The sequence below is a fragment of the Pantherophis guttatus genome, chromosome 4 (genome assembly GCF_059756535.1).
Source record: "Pantherophis guttatus breed Tessera chromosome 4, ASM5975653v1, whole genome shotgun sequence".
Taxonomy (NCBI): Eukaryota; Metazoa; Chordata; class Lepidosauria; order Squamata; family Colubridae; genus Pantherophis; species Pantherophis guttatus.
In genome coordinates this window covers 51,635,510-51,653,502 of record NC_142066.1, presented here as the reverse complement: position 1 = coordinate 51,653,502, position 17,993 = coordinate 51,635,510, and the positions used below count along the sequence as shown (strand labels likewise).

At 37.5% G+C, this 17,993-nt stretch overlaps 1 protein-coding gene across 3 annotated transcripts in view; it reads left to right on the top strand.

Annotated features, from left to right (window-relative positions):
• CDC6 (cell division cycle 6) overlaps positions 1-16,959 on the top strand; it is a 31,800-nt gene extending 14,841 nt beyond the window's left edge. For all 3 annotated transcript variants that reach the window (XM_034415774.3, XM_034415773.3, XM_087892167.1), the window contains exons 6-12: positions 1,944-2,050; positions 3,016-3,155; positions 3,531-3,631; positions 8,708-8,772; positions 10,302-10,543; positions 13,642-13,782; positions 14,870-16,959. In XM_034415774.3, coding sequence (XP_034271665.2) covers positions 1,944-2,050; positions 3,016-3,155; positions 3,531-3,631; positions 8,708-8,772; positions 10,302-10,543; positions 13,642-13,782; positions 14,870-14,956 — 883 coding nt within the window. In that variant the 3' untranslated portion in view covers positions 14,957-16,959. The remainder of the gene's footprint in view (positions 1-1,943; positions 2,051-3,015; positions 3,156-3,530; positions 3,632-8,707; positions 8,773-10,301; positions 10,544-13,641; positions 13,783-14,869) is intronic.
• Positions 16,960-17,993: the final 1,034 nt, after the last annotated feature.

Sequence of the window (17,993 nt, the reverse complement as noted above, 5' to 3'; positions counted from 1 at the left end):
TAAAATGCTGGGGATGGCATAAAGTAAAGGGATCAATTAAAATATGCCATGAGCTAAGAAACAAGCAAAAATTACACAATTAAATTTAGATTATACAATTAAATAGCTAGGATTATACAGCATTGAAAATCTATGAATTGCCTTTACCATAATTCTGAAAAGGGTTATAGAAAATAAAGTATGACCTTTCTTAGGAGAGACTTCCACAATATGGGTCATATTGCTGAAGAGGTATTTTCTCACATAACATATAACCATACATTTTTAGATGGGGGTTAGAAATAAGTTGCCATTTTTAACCACATTGTTGGTTTGTCTAGCACCTCATTACAAGAAAGGTTTCTGCCCTGCCTTTAAAAAATGTGATGAATGTTTCTAAATGTAGTCACTATTCTTTAAAACATTTTTTCCTCTACCCAGAGATGTCAAGGAGTGACATAAAAGCTTTTTGTTGCATCTTTTTTCCCCAATGAATAATGAAAATAACGGGCAGGTGTTTGTTGGAAGGAGGCAGTCCTTCAAGTATCTTGTCCTTTCATAAGACAAAACTTGCATCTTACAATTTACTCATAAAAACTGAAAATCAGTGAATTTGCTGCAATAGTAGGTTGCTGGAGCAAATTCATTGCTCCACTTTTTATGCTATAAAAACATACTTCTGAAAGCAATCTAACTAGCTAGCAATATTATATGCCAGCTACAGTTTTGAATACTTACGAAGGTCACAGTGTTAAGTGATGTAAATAAGAGGTAATTAAAACACAAATCACAGTGAAAGCACAGATGGTGCAACAATTGAAAATGGAGCTGGGCAGAGGCATTCTTGACCATTGCTAACAGTCTGACCTTTCAGGATCAGTGCCAATTGCAAGAGCACCACTATTTAATTATTTTCCAAGTGCTTCAAGCTTATTGGAAAATCAAAGAGTGGAGTTCTGTTCCCTGTGGAGGATATTTGAGATCAGCCATGGCAGCTATCCATCTCCCCACCAACATATCAGTCAGGAGAACTTCCAGCACCAATAGCTAGAAAATTATCCAGAGCATTCACAAATTCTTCCAAAGCCACTGATCTCCAAACAAACCAAATTAATGGTCCACTAGTGGAGAGATTGTATGTCTCAATAAATGTAAGAACTATTAATAATGTTCATGTAAAATCATTTTCAATACAGACTGTTAACCAGGCTGAAACTAAACATTGAATCAGGTCTTTACTCTGAAAACACACTGGGTTGTATATGAACTAATTCAAGACAAAGTTTTGCTTGAAAACAATGCATTCTTGAATTATTTCAGATAGTATTACCTTGGTTTGAATTTTCCCCAAAACAAGGAACTTAGAATGATGACTTTTGAGCAGCCTGTAACAATTCAGGCAAGAAGGTAGTGAATCAGAAGGTTCCTGATATTTAACCCGTTGGCCAGACAGCATTTCAATACCATAGAAGAATGGATTTATGATAATCTACTGCAACTCACCTTTCTTCCCACTGAATATTGTATTTTGTTATCCCTGAAAGCCTAGTGAATGTAATTAGCCAATTTCTCTGCCCTTACATAACCATATTTTATTTAAATGACAGCTCAGTTTCTTTATCCAGAATAAAATCCAAGAGTGCAATATATTTTTAATTGATATTAAGCAGCAACATTTTATGATCTAGCAGATTTTCCCTAGAATATTTATGAATCCATGGGCTTACATACTAAACTGTGTGCTTTAAAAAAAAAAAAAAAAGCTTTATTCAATCTTCTGGAGGTTGGGGATCTTGTAAGTGTTATATCATTTCAGTTCACTCATTGTCTAAAGGTACTGCCTGCAGCTAAAGTATATTTGGTTAAAAAAATTTTGAATGTTTTATTCTCTGCTTATGTGTTACATTGCATATTCTTTTCTCCGGGAAGGTAGTATTCAGTCTTGATGTTTTTCATCCTTGCAGTTTGATTGTATTAGATGAGATGGATCAGTTGGATAGTAAGGGACAAGATGTTCTCTATACAGTATTTGAGTGGCCTTCCCTTCCCAACTCTCGGCTCGTTCTCATTGGTGAGTATCAGAGATGTTAAAACTTTAGCTTGATAGTTCAAGAGGAAGAGTGTTAATATACTTTTGCAAGAAAATACCTAACTGGGTGCTGGGTATTTTCCAAAGTCTAATTTTGCCCACTATTGATTTCAATACCTTTCTTCTGCTACTCATCCATGTTGACCGTTGCTTAGCTGTGCTGTTAGGGTTCTTGCCATCTTCCTTCTCAACTACTGGAAGGGAAAGAAAGAGGTATATTTAAGTTAGAAGCAGAAAGAATAAAAGATTTTCAGAGAATGGATTTTTTATTATATTCTGTCTCTCTGTAACAGAGAGAGTTGTGCACTCTCTGCTACAGTGCATTCCCACTGATCTGCTAAGTAGAAGAATCTTTAATTAATTGCTTATCTGAAAGATATATAACATTCTAAGGGAAATCAGAACTAACTAGGCCAGGCCTTTATGCAGCATGTAGGACCATCCACCCAAGCCTAAATTTAACAAACTTTTCATTGTGCAAAATAAGAGGCACAAAGTGTGGTGCTGAGAAAATATGAAATACTTTCCTTCTGAACTTACTTGTGCATTTACTTAGAACCAGTAAAAATGGCATTAGAGGTGAGTTGTACATAGCTCACAATGACAGGTAGAATAGAATAGAATAGAATAGAATAGAATAGAATAGAATAGAATAGAATAGAATAGAATAGAATAGAATTTTATTGGCCAAGAGTGATTGGACACACAAGGAATTTGTCTTTGGTGCATACGCTCCCAGTGTACATAAAAGAAAAGATACGTTCATCAAGAATCATAAGGTACAACACTTAATGATAGTCATAGGGTACTGAACAAGATAAGTACTGTAAAAGTATAGTTGCCCCAAGGTTTTAAAAGAAAAATTATTTCAATTCTTAGAGAAACTATGGGTAAGACGGAATGTTTGTTTGCGGAATATAAATGAGGTTTGTTTGTTTGTTTGATAGGTATAGCTAATGCTCTGGATCTCACTGATCGCATCCTGCCTCGCCTGCAGACCCGACCTTTGTGCAGGCCACAGCTACTAAACTTTCCCCCATACAGCAAAGATCAGCTGGCTTCTATTCTCCAAGAACGCTTGAAGAAGGTAATACCTCAGTGGCCTGATTCAAAAATTAACTGTCTTGGCCCTAAGCAACTTTTAGAAGGAATAAGATGCATTTATCTTCAATTTCACTTGGAGAACTGTATTATGAATTTCTCAGCATCCTCTGCTTTGCATTAGGAGCTCCTTCAGTTTCTTTGCAGCTGAGAACAAATTAGTTAATTTGTTGGACTAATCCCTAATGGCAAAATGTAAGGTAGGAAGTTAAATGATTAAGGATATTAATTTGAGCAGAATGAGAGGTTTTGAACTAAGTATAAGAATTGCTTTCTGTACATGCCGAGATTGTGTCTTTTTTTTTTCTCCAAAAATGTAGGGCACCATTTCTTTCGTTACCATGTTTTCTTATTCCTTTAGGTACCAGGGGAGCAGGTGTTGGACAATGCTGCTATCCAGTTCTGTGCTAGAAAAGTCTCTGCCTTCTCTGGGGATGCCCGCAAAGCACTGGACATCTGCAGGTGATAAATATATAGTGAACTAAATTCTAAGCTAATTACTGGATGTGGAACGTGATTTAAAGCTCTATTATGGTGTTTGGTCGCCCTGCCTGAGAAGGGGAAGGGGAGACAGAACCATCCTGTCTTTGTGGTGATAGGGGAGGGTGGTGCCTCCTGGCTGTGCTAATGTCTGGAAATGTTTACAGCCCATTACCTATGAAGGGTGAGAGGAATTGGTCCTCCTGCAGCGATTATAGATTGGTTAATTACATTTAGATTGCAAAAGGCTCTCATTAACAGCTCTCAAGCAGACATCTTTATGGTGCTTGGAAATGTTATCTTTTCCCACACAAGAGAGTTTATCAGAGTTGTCTTCCATCTTCCTTGATCTCAGTTAGACATTCGCTTGGTGTCCCCTTTTATGTTTACTCAAATGCAGAGCAAATACACCTGCTTTAGTAATGTATGCATTTACTTATACCAGTCAGTTTAGAAATTGGTCCTAATGATTCTGGATGGCTTACAGTTAAAAAAGAAAGAGCATTACGATTTTTAAAAAATTATAGGTGTCCTGAAGGGGCTCAACCATCAACTTATCTCTAGATCTAGGAGAAGAGCTAGATCTTCAATAACTTTGAAGAACTGAATAATTGTAGGTCATTAGGGTAGGACTAATGTGGATTTTAGGGAGAATATTACAGCAGAACAACAACAGATTTCACACAAGCAAAGAGAAGAAGCTAGCTGTCATTTGGGAAGGATTCCAATCTAGATCTTTGCATTAGGGTTTATATATTTACAGTATTTGAAAAGCACAGAAAGCATATGTTAACCTAATAACTGAAAGCAAAAGCCACATGCAGATTAATCCAGATTATGAGAAAAGAACAGAAGCAAAGAATGTGTGCTATGGTGCCATTCCAAGAGGGCCAGGACAACAGATGACTGTCTTGAGGAAGGCAAGCTGCTGGAATGCCATTGGTCTGCTGTTGTTCCCTTAGCTTTATAGGTAAAATGTCCTCTTGACCTCTAACAGTAAGAGTCAAAATGTGAAGTGACCTAGTGTCATTTAAGGAGTTTACATAGACCTTGCTGTATTCTATAGCTTGTGTTTTCATCTTGAAAAAAATTGCTGAAATATGCTAGACAAGTAAATATTACTATATGTTCCTCTTGCATATGTTTCACTATTGATCCCTTCTTTTATTTTGCTAGCCCCTGAACTATGCAAATCATTTTGAACTCCATTAGATATCTACCTTTATAATCCTTGAGATTTTAATCTACAAGACCTTTATAATTTAATTTCCTGATGCATCATTTTCATGCAGAAGATTCTTGTAGGAGTTTTTCTTTAACTGGATTATATTTTATTTCTCTTAGTTAAAAACTACAGCAGTAAACATAAAATAGTTTACACATAGAATCTAGAGGAAGAAATGATGATAACAGTAATAATATTAATGCAAAATCAGCATTAAAAGTTAATTGGTCCTAAAGCAGTCTTTAGAAGAAGTAGAAATACAATTAGAGTTTATGTGAAACCAATTCGGTGAAAGACAGTTGATGCTCATCTGCCTGACATTATGCACTTGAGTTAAGTGAATGCTTTCAGAGCAATCTTGGTACATTGAAGAATGCCATTCTAAACCTTTCCTTGTTCATTCTAGTTGAGGGAAAGATAGGTTGTTGGCTTAATTTGCTTTTTTAGGGGGGGGAGGGTTATGTTTCGTTTTTGCCTTTTGTTCTGTCACCATCGTTTTGTTTGCTTTATTTGGCTATATGATTGTACATTGTTAGAAAAAAAAATACTTAATTTCATTAAACAAATTCACTGATGAAAATTATTTTGTGCCTTTAAACATACCTGGTTCCATTTAATTGCCAACCAACTTTTGGACCTGAAACTTAAGCTTTGGTTTAGCTGAGTAAATGTCAGCTTATACATAGATTAAGTCCTGATTCCATCCACCCATGTGGTGCTCAAATTAGACATAGGTTAGCACAGAGGGTCAAAATCTGCCTCTGGCACTGCTTCCAATATAACAAATAGAGCATTCATCTCATTAACATGCAAGATAGTAATGAAATCCCATTAATGGGCCATGCATGCTATACTAGATCTTCTTTCATTATAGCATGCTTGCAGAGTTTCTCCCTTGTGATTTGAGAGCTACTTTAGAGTATTGGGGTGAAAATGCAAGATCAGGAACTGGTATAAGTAGAGTAACATTCACTCTGAGAAGGTTAGGCTGGTATAGGTTTCTTGTACCAATAATAAATGCCATAGCATTTTACTGGACTTTCAGCTGGTGGGTCAAGCCCAAAATGAATTCATGAATTAGCTAAAGTGGGCTGTGTCATGGCAATAATTGTTATATTTCTTCTGTTGCTTTTAATTTTGTTATTACACTTTTCAAATGGGAACTATAATAGGAAAGAGGAGTGGAATTATGTAGAAATACATAGATACAGAAAGGGAGTAGGTGAGAAGAAATTCTTAAAAATGAAGAATTGAATAGTTTGCTATTAAACAGTCTCTTAATAGTTGAAGACTTTCTTCAAATCACAGGATTGGAGGCAACCAAATCAACCATTTTGTTTAACTCAGCTGCTCAATATATATCACATTTGCCAAATGTTTTGCCTAGTTTTCATGATAATCACAAAAGTAGACAGTTCAATTTATTTAATAGATTTGTGTATTTAAAGAAGTGTAGCTAAAATGAAAAAGTTTGTTAGAGAGGAATCATTCTTCAACCTTAAATAACTATCTGTTAAAACTGTTTAACAGTGGGCCAATATCCTCTTAATCCTCAAGTGAAAAATGATTGACTTCAAGCATTTGGACAGTTTGGATGGTTAAAAAATTAAGACATGGCTCTGGAACCATCTTTATGCGCCATAAGAAGGGGTGGGATTTTGATAGTGCAGTTACTGTCTTGACTTTTTAGATTTCCCTGTGGAACCTCCCTGTAACAAACTCCTTGTTCAGGAGGTGTTGCTGCCACATGAAATTAAATCCAGATAGAACATGATGACAAGCTTTGTACTGAATATCAAAGATCCCTCCTGCATGCTTCAGATAGATTTATGTTGTTAAGGAAGTCAAGAGAATTGACATTAAAGATTTCAAAAATGACATATACTGTAGATTAGAAAAGTATTTTTCTCCCCTTTACAGGACAGAGAGTTTAGAAATATATAAAATAATATTATATATTAAGCACTTTTATTATATAAATAGTAGAACCTGTTGGTATGTCTAAAAATATGCTAAGTGTGTCTTCTACAAAGAGTTCTGGTCAATGAGTAGGGCAACAGCAAAAATGGGACATTACCTTGCAGCTTTCTGTCCTTGGAGCTTTTCGGTATCATCTAGATGACCAGTGAACTAGATGAATTACTCTATTGAATCAGAAGGCAGCTTTGCAGAGCTGTTTTGAGTGCTATCCTTGAAAAGTGGGCCAATATCCTCTTAATCCTCAAGTGTATTATAGGGCTAATGCTTTTGAAGCAGTTAAATGCTGTCTTATGCAAAGCATTTATTTTACCTCTAAAATACGCCAAAATGGGAAACAAAACCAGTTTAGCACTCCATTTTAAAATGTTTAATGTTGTAAACTGCCTAGAGTTACCTCAAGGTGAGATGGGCAGCAAATAAATGAATAATGTAAACATAAACTAGAAGCCTAGCCCATACCATCACTATTGCTTTAGATGAAGGCCAGTCTTCTGTCCAAAATGATGCCAACATAGTAAGCTTCTAGAGGGTTCCTTTTTTAAAAAAATTTACTTAGATCCCTTTGAGAGTCTATCAGGCCTTGTTCTGTTCTCTTCCTTTAATCTACTATTGGTGCAACTTGGTTAAAAGCAGTGCACAAAAAAAAAGGCACTTTGCAGATAGTAAAGCTCAGGGGTGAAATGTAAAATTTGTTACTACTGGATCTGTGGGCGTGGCTTGGTGGGAGGGGTTAATGTGACTGGGTGGGCATGGCCAACTTTTTTTTTTAAACTTTTCAAACCTTTTTTACTAATGCTTTGAAAAGTCTCTGCCAATCAGGCAACTCAGCTGGGAGTTGCCAGAGACTTTTCAAAGCATTTTTTTTACCACCTCTTCAGCCAAGAGGTTGCAGAAAAAAATGCTTTGAAAAGCCTCTGATGATCCCAGCTGAGCAGTGCAATCATCAGAGGCTTTTTTTTTTTTAACTTTTAAAAGCATTTTTTCTTCGGAAGAGGTTGTAGAAAAAATGCTTTTAAAAGTAAAAAAAAAAAAAAAAGCCTCTGATGATCGCACGGCTCAGCTGGGCATGGGGGGGGGGCAGGGATTTTTGCTACCGGTTCTCCGAACCACCCGCCGCCATCGCTACTGGATCAGGCGATCCGGTCTGAGCCGGGAGCATTTACCCCTGATATAGCCATTTGAGAAATCAATCAAGGTTTATAAAGAAAGGAAAAAGAAAATCCCTAACGTTTATACTCACTTCACTGGCATCACAATACAATGACTTGGTGTACGAAATGTCATCAGCAGGAAGCTTTTCTGTTGTTGAACTTAATTAATTCTGCTGATGGACCTTCATGACTCCCTTTTTGTGTTGCATTTGATAAGCTATTTGCACATTTGTGTAACATCCCCATTTTTTTTAGATAATAGAAATTGAGTTTACACTTTTCTAATTAAAATAAATAAATACTCCAGATAAGGGAGGGATAGTTTTTTGTGCTAATTGACTTTGGGGTTGGAAGTTTTTTCTTCTGAGCTTTGTTAGATCCCAATTAAGACTGGAGGGGGTATTAAAGTGTGGGAATGGATGCTATGATCTGATAGAAAGAACAAACAGCAGATATCTTCCCTGTGTGCCCTACACTAAGGAAGCAGCTAAAGGAATGTAAATAATACAACTGGTTGTAACTGAACTGTTTTGTGCTTAAGCTGAAGCAGCTGGGAGTGATTTCTGAATCTTGGCTGAATTCTTCATATGTGCTAGAGTGGTAGTGTGGGTAGCACATGGATGGCACTATCTGGAATGGCACATAGCTATATTGGGGATAAAGTTCTAATACCATGATCTAAAATACTATCTTCATCTTTAGGAGGGCCATTGAAATTGTGGAGTCAGATGTGAAGACCCAAGCTATTCTTAAACAAATGCCTGCCTGTAAGTAGATTTTTCTCATTCTCTATGCAGATCATGTATTTTTATGCAAAAATACTAGGTTTCCTTTAAGTGTTTTTCTGATCTAGTTTGGCAGCATTTCTTCCAGAAAGTAAGTTTAGGCCATGCTGCGGGAATGGAAATGATAGTAAAGTTGGCTGACACAAATGCATTTTCTGCTCCCCCCATTACAAAAGTGGCCCTGTAGAAGAAGCTGAACATGTTCTCTCTCTTCTATATCTGATCCTGATAGAAACAGCAGAAAACCAAGTATAAAATAGCTACGGGCATGCCTTTTCCAACGCAGCTACATGCAAGCTAAAAATTTGTGTATCTTAAGGATTGTGTGCAGTGAAGGTGATATATAGAGGTTTGTATTGACCCATCTTGAACCTTAGGCCAATACTTCTGAAGCTTAGCAATGTTAAGATGTGGATTTCAACTACCAGAATTTACCAGCCAGCACATGATGTCCACACATCTTAATGTTGCTGAGGGATCCTGATGAAACATCTGCTGTAACAATTTGGGTATACAACTTGACTGAGCAGGAAAGGCATTTTGCAATTGGTGCAAACGGCAGTTTGATGTGTAGCTACTATGGAAAAAGGCCAATATTAGGATTCATTAAGAAGAAAATCAAAAGTGAAGTTGCTAATGCTTTCATTTAGAACTGGAGTGAAATTTTATGTGGAATAATGTGGTACCAGTTGTCTCACTAAACCTCAAAAAAAGGCAAAGTTAGAGCTAGAAAAGGGGGCAATTGAAATGTTTACTTGCTAGAGCTACTCTCAAATGAAGAAAAACAGCATCTTATGCTGTGTAGCTTAGAGTTAAAGAGGGTAGAGGGTGTGGGGGAACCTGACAAAGAGATATAAAATCATTCATACTGACTGGTTACTTGCTTTCTTCCTGAAGCACAGCATTGGTATTTGGAACTTTTCACCGATACAAAATGTAAAGAGATTTGGGACCAATAATAATGCAGCCTGGACATAAATCATAGAAATTGCTGTCATTAGATGTGACATCTCTTTAGATACTTTAAAAGGATCAAATAGATTCAAGGATAATTGGATTCTTAATGTTTTCCATTGATGCCTGTTTATTTACTAACTCTTGAATTAAGATGCCATATCATCAATACTAACAGCTGGGAGTAATTGTGAACTTCTTGATTGCACCTTATTGAGGCAGAGTGTGACATAGAATACTGGATGAAGTATGTTTAGCACAGTTCTTCATGGTATCTGTTTGTCAAAATTAGAGTGTAAAACATTGCAAGTTTGACTAATGCATGATCTGAAACCACATGATGCAACAATGCTGGTAAAACTAAGCAGGTCTAGATCTTTAGTGGGATGCTGTCTGGGAATTCCAAATATGGCTTGCTGAATTTTTTTCAAATGAGATAGAAAGCAAACAAAATACATGTATATGTGATTTCAAGAATTACTTGGGTTGAGTTGTAGTTAGTTTTTATATACGAATAACGGGTTTTCCACTCAGCTATACTTTTGCTTCCTGACCAGCTGATTCCAGCCTTGTGACCTCCATCAAATCTCATTCCAAAGTAGCTACAGCCTCTGCAGTGCTCAAACGAGTGGGCCTGTGTCACGTCTCCCAAGTGATCTCTGATGTGTATGGTGACCGGATGGCAACTGGTAACAGTTACGGTGATGCTTCTTCCTTCCCATTGCAACAAAAGATTTTAGTCTGTTCTCTGTTGCTCTTAGCCAAGCAACAGAATACCAAAGAAGTTAACCTAGGAAAGGTGAGTATTGATCCTTCATTGTTACTCTCCTATAATACTTTTATTTAGTGCTGCTTCATTCTTCTTCACCTAGGTCTCATGAGGAATGAATGTGAAAGAAACTTAATATTGGCTAGTGTAATATTTTTATGGAAAATTTGAGTTCTGAAAGTTTTAGAATAAAGTGATATCAAAAGATTGCTGCTCTCTGCCTCTTCGTATCCTGTACCTTATCTTTTAAAAAAGATATTGAGAGTAAATCTCTGTTTACTTAGGAAAACATGTTTTCAATCTTCCCTGGTCTGGATGAAAGATAATTGCATGAAATATAGTATGTTCAATACAATACAGGTAGCTCATGACCTATAAACACAATTACAACCAAAATTTATGTTGCTAAGGAAGGCAGTTGTTAAATGAGTCAAGCCTGTTTTACCTATTTTGCCATGATTGTTAAGCGGATCATGCAACTGTGAAGTGAATCATGTGGTCATTAAGCAAATCTGTTTTTCCCCATTGACTTGGAGGCTGGCTGAGAAGGTTGCAAATCACAATCCTATTATGATCTTGGGATGCTGCAACTGTTGTAAATGTCAGTTGCCAAGGACCTGAATTTTGATCACGTGACCTTACAGATTCTGTAATAGGTCTAACTGTGAGGACTGGTTGTAAGTCAGTACCAATGTAGCAATGTGCCACAGGGGTCGGTCCTCTCGCCTCTCCTGTTCAACATTTATGTGAAGCCGTTGGGGGAGATCATCTGTGGTTTTGGGGTGCGATGTCATCTGTACACTGATGACACTCAGCTGTACATCTCCACCACAAACCACCCCAATGATGCCCTTGAAGTGATGTCCCGGTGCCTTGAGGCCATCTGGATGGGGAGAAACAGGCTTCTTCGACTCAACCCTTCCAAGACTGAGTGGCTGTGGCTGCCGGCGTCCCAGTACAGCCAGTTAGTCCCATCACTAACTATTGGGGACGAATCATTGACCCCCGCAGAGAAAGCTCGCAATTTAGGCATCCTCCTGGATACATGACTGTCTTTATAAGATCATATAACAGCCGTGGCCAGAGGAGCTTTCTATCAGGTTCGCCTGATTCGCCAATTGCGTCCCTTTCTAGACTGGGACTCATTACGCACAGTCACTCAAGCCCTCGTCATTTCCCGACTTGACTACTGCAGTGCTCTCTACATGGGGCTCCCCTTGAAGTGCACCCGGAAGCTCCAACTGGTCCAGAATGCAGCTGCGTGAGTAATTATGGAAGCAACATGGCGCTCACATGTAACACCTTCTACGTGAGCTGCACTGGCTTCCGGTGGCCTTCCGAGTGCACTTCAAGGTGTTGGTTCTTACCTTTAAAGTGCTCCATGGTTTAGGACCTGAATACTTACGAGACCACCTACTGTAACCGATAACCTCCCACCAACCAATACACTCTCACAGAGTAGGCCTACTCATAGTACCATCATTAAAACAATGTCGTCTAGTAGTCCCAAGGGAGAGAGCCTTCTCTGTGAGGGCACCTACTCTTTGGAACAAAATACCCCTTGGAATACGAATAATCCCAGATCTTCGCACTTTCCAACATGCCCTGAAGACCTTTCTGTTTCAACAAGCAGGGCTAGCATAAACATCTAAATTGTATGCCAAGGTCTTAGCGGATACACCAAGTTGACTCAATTTATTATTTACTGTTTATTTTTTTAAAAAATTATTATATGTATATGAAATCTTTTTTTTTTTTTTTAATCTTTTAATCTTTTAATCTTAATCTGTTCACCGCCCTGAGTCCTTTGGGAGAAGGGCCGTATAGAAATTCAATAAATAAATAAATAAATCCTATTATTATCTTCTCATGGCATTTGAAAAGTGAAGGAGAAAATAGTTTGTTCTATACAATAATTCCTAATTTTTGTAGCAGAACAATATAATAATAATAATAATAATAATAATAATAATAATAATAATAATAATAATAATAATAATAATTTTATTTCTATACCGCCCTTCTCCCGAAGGACTCAGGGCGGTGTACAGCCTATTTAAAAACACAGACAAAACAATGATATAAAATTTAAAATAATTAAATAAGTGGCTCAAATTTAAAACCCCAATAAATTTAAATACCCCAATTTAAAACTATTGTGTTGATAGTCCGGCCTGGCGGAACAACAGGGTCTTCAATGCGCAGCGAAACACCCGGAGGTCGGAGATCTTACGAATTTCCGGGGGCAGTTCATTCCACAGGGCTGGGGCTCCCACAGAGAAGGCCCTCCCCCTGGGCGCCGCCAGCCGACATAACTTGGCCGATGGCACCCTGAGGAGGCCCTCTCTGTGGGAACGAACTGGTCGGTGGGAGGCTATTGGTGGCAGAAGACGGTCTCGGAAGTACCCGGGTCCTATGCCATGGAGCGCTTTAAAGGTCGTAACCAACACCTTGAATCGCACCCGGAAGACCACCGGGAGCCAGTGCAGCTCGCGCAGGAGGGGTGTCACATGGGCATAACGGGTTGCGCCCATAACCACCCGCGCGGCCGCATTCTGGACCAGCTGGAGCCTCCGAGTGCTCTTCAAGGGGAGCCCCATGTAGAGAGCATTACAATAGTCCAACCGGGAGGTGACAAGGGCATGAGTGACCGTGCGCAAGGCGTCCCGGTCCAGAAAGGGCTGCAACTGGCGAATCAGGCGAACCTAGTATAGTTGCCTATACTTCAAATTCCTCCAAAATTCTGGGTGCTGCTTTTATTCCATAGGTACAAATGCTGAAACTAGTCGGAGCAATTATTTGTCCATTATTTCTAATAAAATTATACTTAAGTGGGATTTAGCATAAACTCTGAATTTTTTGCAATATATCTTATTAGAGATTTCTAAATCTTTTTCCATGGCCACTCTTCTTTAAGAAGTAATAGTATCTACACCAAATATAGAACTATGCTAGCAAGTGCTTTGGCTGGGCACTTTGGATTATGATTATGAAGAACATATTTTTCTCAAGCTAGAATAATGGAATAAAATGAAGCTAGGATGAGTGAGATTTGTCATTTATGCTAATCTCTCTGTGTTATTATATTCAGTAATAATTGGAGCTCATTAAACCTTCCCTATTTCTAGCTGCATGAAGCCTACAGCAGAATTTGTCAGAAACAGAAAGTAGGACCTATTGACCAATCGGAATGCCTCTCACTCTCAGCTCTTTTGGAATCTAGGGGCATTGTGGGACTCAAGAAGTCTAAAGAAGCACGGCTGTCTAAGGTATTTCTCCATATTGGCTGGGAGAGCAGTTTAGATTAATTACATGCTCTTCCTAGTCTGAAAGATCTAAGATTAATGTACACATTTTCCATTCTCTACTGCTTTTAAGAGGAAACCCTTTTGAGAAGTTGGCTTTTACTCTATTATAATAATGAAAATAACAGCGTAATAAAAATTGGCCAGTGATTCTTGTCTTGGCTTTCCTAGGAAAATGTACTACCTAGAGTTCTTTAGTGCCTGAAAGGTCTCTGCTATGCCTGGGAATTTTTTTTACTTTAGATGCAGCCATCTTAAATATCTTAGCTGTATGGATATAGTAGGTTTACCAGCTCTCCTTTCTTGTGTTTCTGTGGAACATCCTCAGGGTACAATTTTTTCTGTTCATATCTATTCTTTTCAGGACTGTAGAAACAATAAACAAAGAGAAAAGAGTTGAATGTATTTGATTGGCTGTCATAGTGTGCTCTGTCTTCCTTGAAATTTGCCGATTTTTCTAAAGTCCTATGACTTTCTGGATTGCAAATTAAATACTCTACATTGAGAACGCTAACAAGTACAATATTGTGGCAGTTAATTCATGCTAATGCTTGGAATTCTTCTATAGGAGATAATTGATTTGAAATGTTGTGCATTGTGAACAATAGAGAAGTTGTACAACTGAAAGAACTGATTATTAATCTGTCTCCCTCACCTCCTTATTTCTGCTTGTACAGATCTAAATTTTTACAATTGGAGAAAAAGGAAATGCAGATATTTGAGGCATTTGGATAAAATATTCTCTTCATTCTCTCTCTTCTTCCAATGTTAATTCTATGGGAACTGGCAGTGGAAATTGTATGGCAGATTGTTAATTCTTGTAACAATCATAGTATTTCTGTTCTTGTGGTAAAGTAGTTGGAAATCAACATATGTTGGAAGTTGGGTTGTTTCAGTGACAATGTGATACAGAACTTTTTTTATATACAGTAAAGGGAAAGTTAGAAATTGCCAATACCTACAGTTTAATTTTGATATTGTTACATGTGGGCAATCGTGAATACTCAATAATGTCCAAGTAACAGATTTATGTTTGTTTTTCTTCCACCAGGTTTTTCTGAAAATAGAAGAGAAAGATGTGGAACATGCCCTCAAGGATGGAATCTTGGTTGGAAGCATTTTGGCTGGGGGCCTTTAAAACTGTTGCTTTGTTCACTTGTACAACACGATGCCTCATATGTCTATTAACTTTAGGAACAGTCTTCATCAAGACATACATAGGGATGCAATGTGTGAAATATTTGGACCAGTGGCTTTATTATTTTTGAACAATGTCAGTGTTATAAAAATTGCCCTGTTTTCGAGGATTTTAAAACTTTTTAACCTTTGACTATGCATCACTCACTTCTCATTTGGAGATTTATTTTTGAATACCAGAAAAATTTCCCCCTCTTTCCCAGCCATAGTGCAGTCAACCTTTTCTACTGCCCCTTCCCTTTACAAATATGGAACGACCAATGTGATATTTTCCCCCGTGATTAACAGCAGAGATGAGAAAGGATGAAAGATATCAGTAAGAGAGCCCATTTGCAGATGCAGCCATTAACGTTGCAATAGAAAATAAGAATGCAGTAGCTTGAGTTCTTTTGAAGTTGGACTGCTTCAATGAACTAGATGTCATTCATACTGAGGCTTAGCCTCTTGAGAGCTACAAAGGGGCTTAGCCATATGCACACAGGCACACACACCACTGAGGGCCCTTGAACATCTTAACATTTCTGAACTGTGGCTACAATCTTAGCACTAAAACTAGTTTTAGTCCTGGAGCAAAGAGTCAATTTTATTTCTGAGCCATTTCTTTTGAAAAGTTGAATTAACTGAATAGCTTGATTTGTACGAATAATTTTTTTACTAAGCAGGGTGTGCATTTCTGAGTTGGAATCTATTGTTTGTATGCATATGTGTGTATGATCAGGATTGGTTTGTTTTAAGTGCAAGCTATTTATATTTACACATCACTTGCAATGCCTTTCTCCACTTATTAACTTAGAATTGTTCTGATTTACTAAAATATGTACAACCAGATGTTTTTAACAATTGCAATTATTTGCTCTTGCTTTAATTTACAGATTAAAATAAATTGATCTTGCAATTTTGAAGTTTAGGATATATGCTTGGTTCAGTAGTTACTCATTTACACCGTTTAGCAATTTTCATTAGAGTTGGAATTGTGTTATGGCTTTCTGGTTTGGTGGGGATGTATATATATCCCATTAATTGTGGGCTTGTCCTATGGTTAGTTTTAAATATACCGGTACTTGAAATTTGTATGTCTAATGCATATTAACTTGTTCCAGATTATGCATATTTTAGCAGATATCACTATTGTTCTCTTGGACTTTGGAAGACTACCTACTACATTTTCAGGATATGCAATTCTGTAACTAATATCATTACATTTTAGTGAGAATCCTAATATTACTAAAGAGCTGCGGGCTTTCAGTTTAATTAGTGTTCTCCCCTAAATTTTTATACTGCCTAATTTTCCACAAAGCTGCTCAAGTGGCCATAGGAAGAGATGTATTATATGTATTTTTTTGGCACATACATTTTTTAGCCTCCTTGTTCAGTTATGGTGGAATGGGATGACTTGACCCATCTGCATCCCTGATGGCTGACTCCTGTAAACCACAATGGCATCAGATGTTAAAAATCCATGACAGTGTTAAGAGAAACCAGCCCAGCCCCATAAAAACAAAGGGAGATTTTGTGGTTGTCTCTCCTGGCCACTAACTGTGAGTGGTTAACCATTGCAATATATCCAACAATAGAAAAATGCTGAAGCCTACTAACATGAAATAAAATGTTAACTTATGAGATCTCAAGTTCTATTTGATACACTATTGTCAACAGGATTTGGAGAACCAAAATTAGTCTTCTAAGATTATCAAAGCACACTGCTCATATAAGCCAGCTTTCAAAGAGTTAATGGCCTAGAGCAACCACAGCTAATAGAAAGCAGACTTTAGAAAGAATTGGGAGCAGATGGGCAGCTGGATTTTAAATCATATTTTTCTTCCTGCTAGGACCTTGAAAGTAATTCAGTACTGACTACAACAGCATGTATACCTATTGTCTTCATGTATTGCGTGTGTGTGCATGTTGGTTTATACCTAATAAAATACTCCCTACCTCCTTCCAGTAGGTATTCCACTGGTAATATTTTGTGCATCGGAGAGGTTTTTTATCCAGTCACTTTTTTTTGAGACAGTTCTTAAATCATCCTTCTCATTTGGTCTGATTTTTAAGAAAATATAAGAATCAGCTCTCAAGTTGATGGCTGGATTAATTTGAGTTGTGGGGAGTTCTGCTACATGATTGCATTTAAAACTGAAAAACTAAAGTGATTGGGAATTTAGTAACTGCTGAGGAAGAAAAAGACACATGGACTTTGCTACTGATAGTTAATTTTAACCTTCTGGAGGTATGTGTTTCTGGTGATTTAAAACAAAAAGTTTTTTTGCTGAAAGGAACACGTTCTGCTAAAGAGCCAATCTGAACTAGTTAAGACTGGCAGGTTGAGAGCCCTTGCTCCAAAAATCAGTAGAATATTGGTTTTGGAGAGTCTTGACATCTTGCAAGGCTTAAAGAACCCATTTTGTTCATTAACACCTAACTCAAAAACAACCCCCATCCCCAAATGTTGAATCCTGCATTGCATTCAGTCAGAAGGTCATAAAGGGGATATGAGGCTCTATGTGGTCCTGAGTTGCCCATTTGCATACTTCAATTCGTTGTAAGCCTCTGTCTTAATTTGATGAGGCTAACAACATGTCTCAAAACTACTGTAAAAAGCAGGCTTCTGAGTTGGTTGACATCATCAGCAAAAGTGCTAAACAAAGGGTAGCAAAAATTGGGTAGGGGAATCTGTTCAACTCGTATCTGAGTTTAGTTGCAGTCTGCAGGGATGCTGTATATTAGGTCTTACCAGGTATAGAAAGGTATTAGGTTTCACACGGATTCCTCAAAATTACTGAAATTAAGGAACAAGCAAAGCAATTTCCCATTTCTTAAGAAATATCACAATTATCTTGAACTCATCTTCACCTTTAAGCAAAGTATTAGTTCTTGCTTAAACTTTATTGTTTAATCTGTATCAGTCTTCAGATTCACTGTGAGATCTATACAACAGGCTAGGTTTGGATACAAGATTTTCACATTTTCTTTTGGAAACT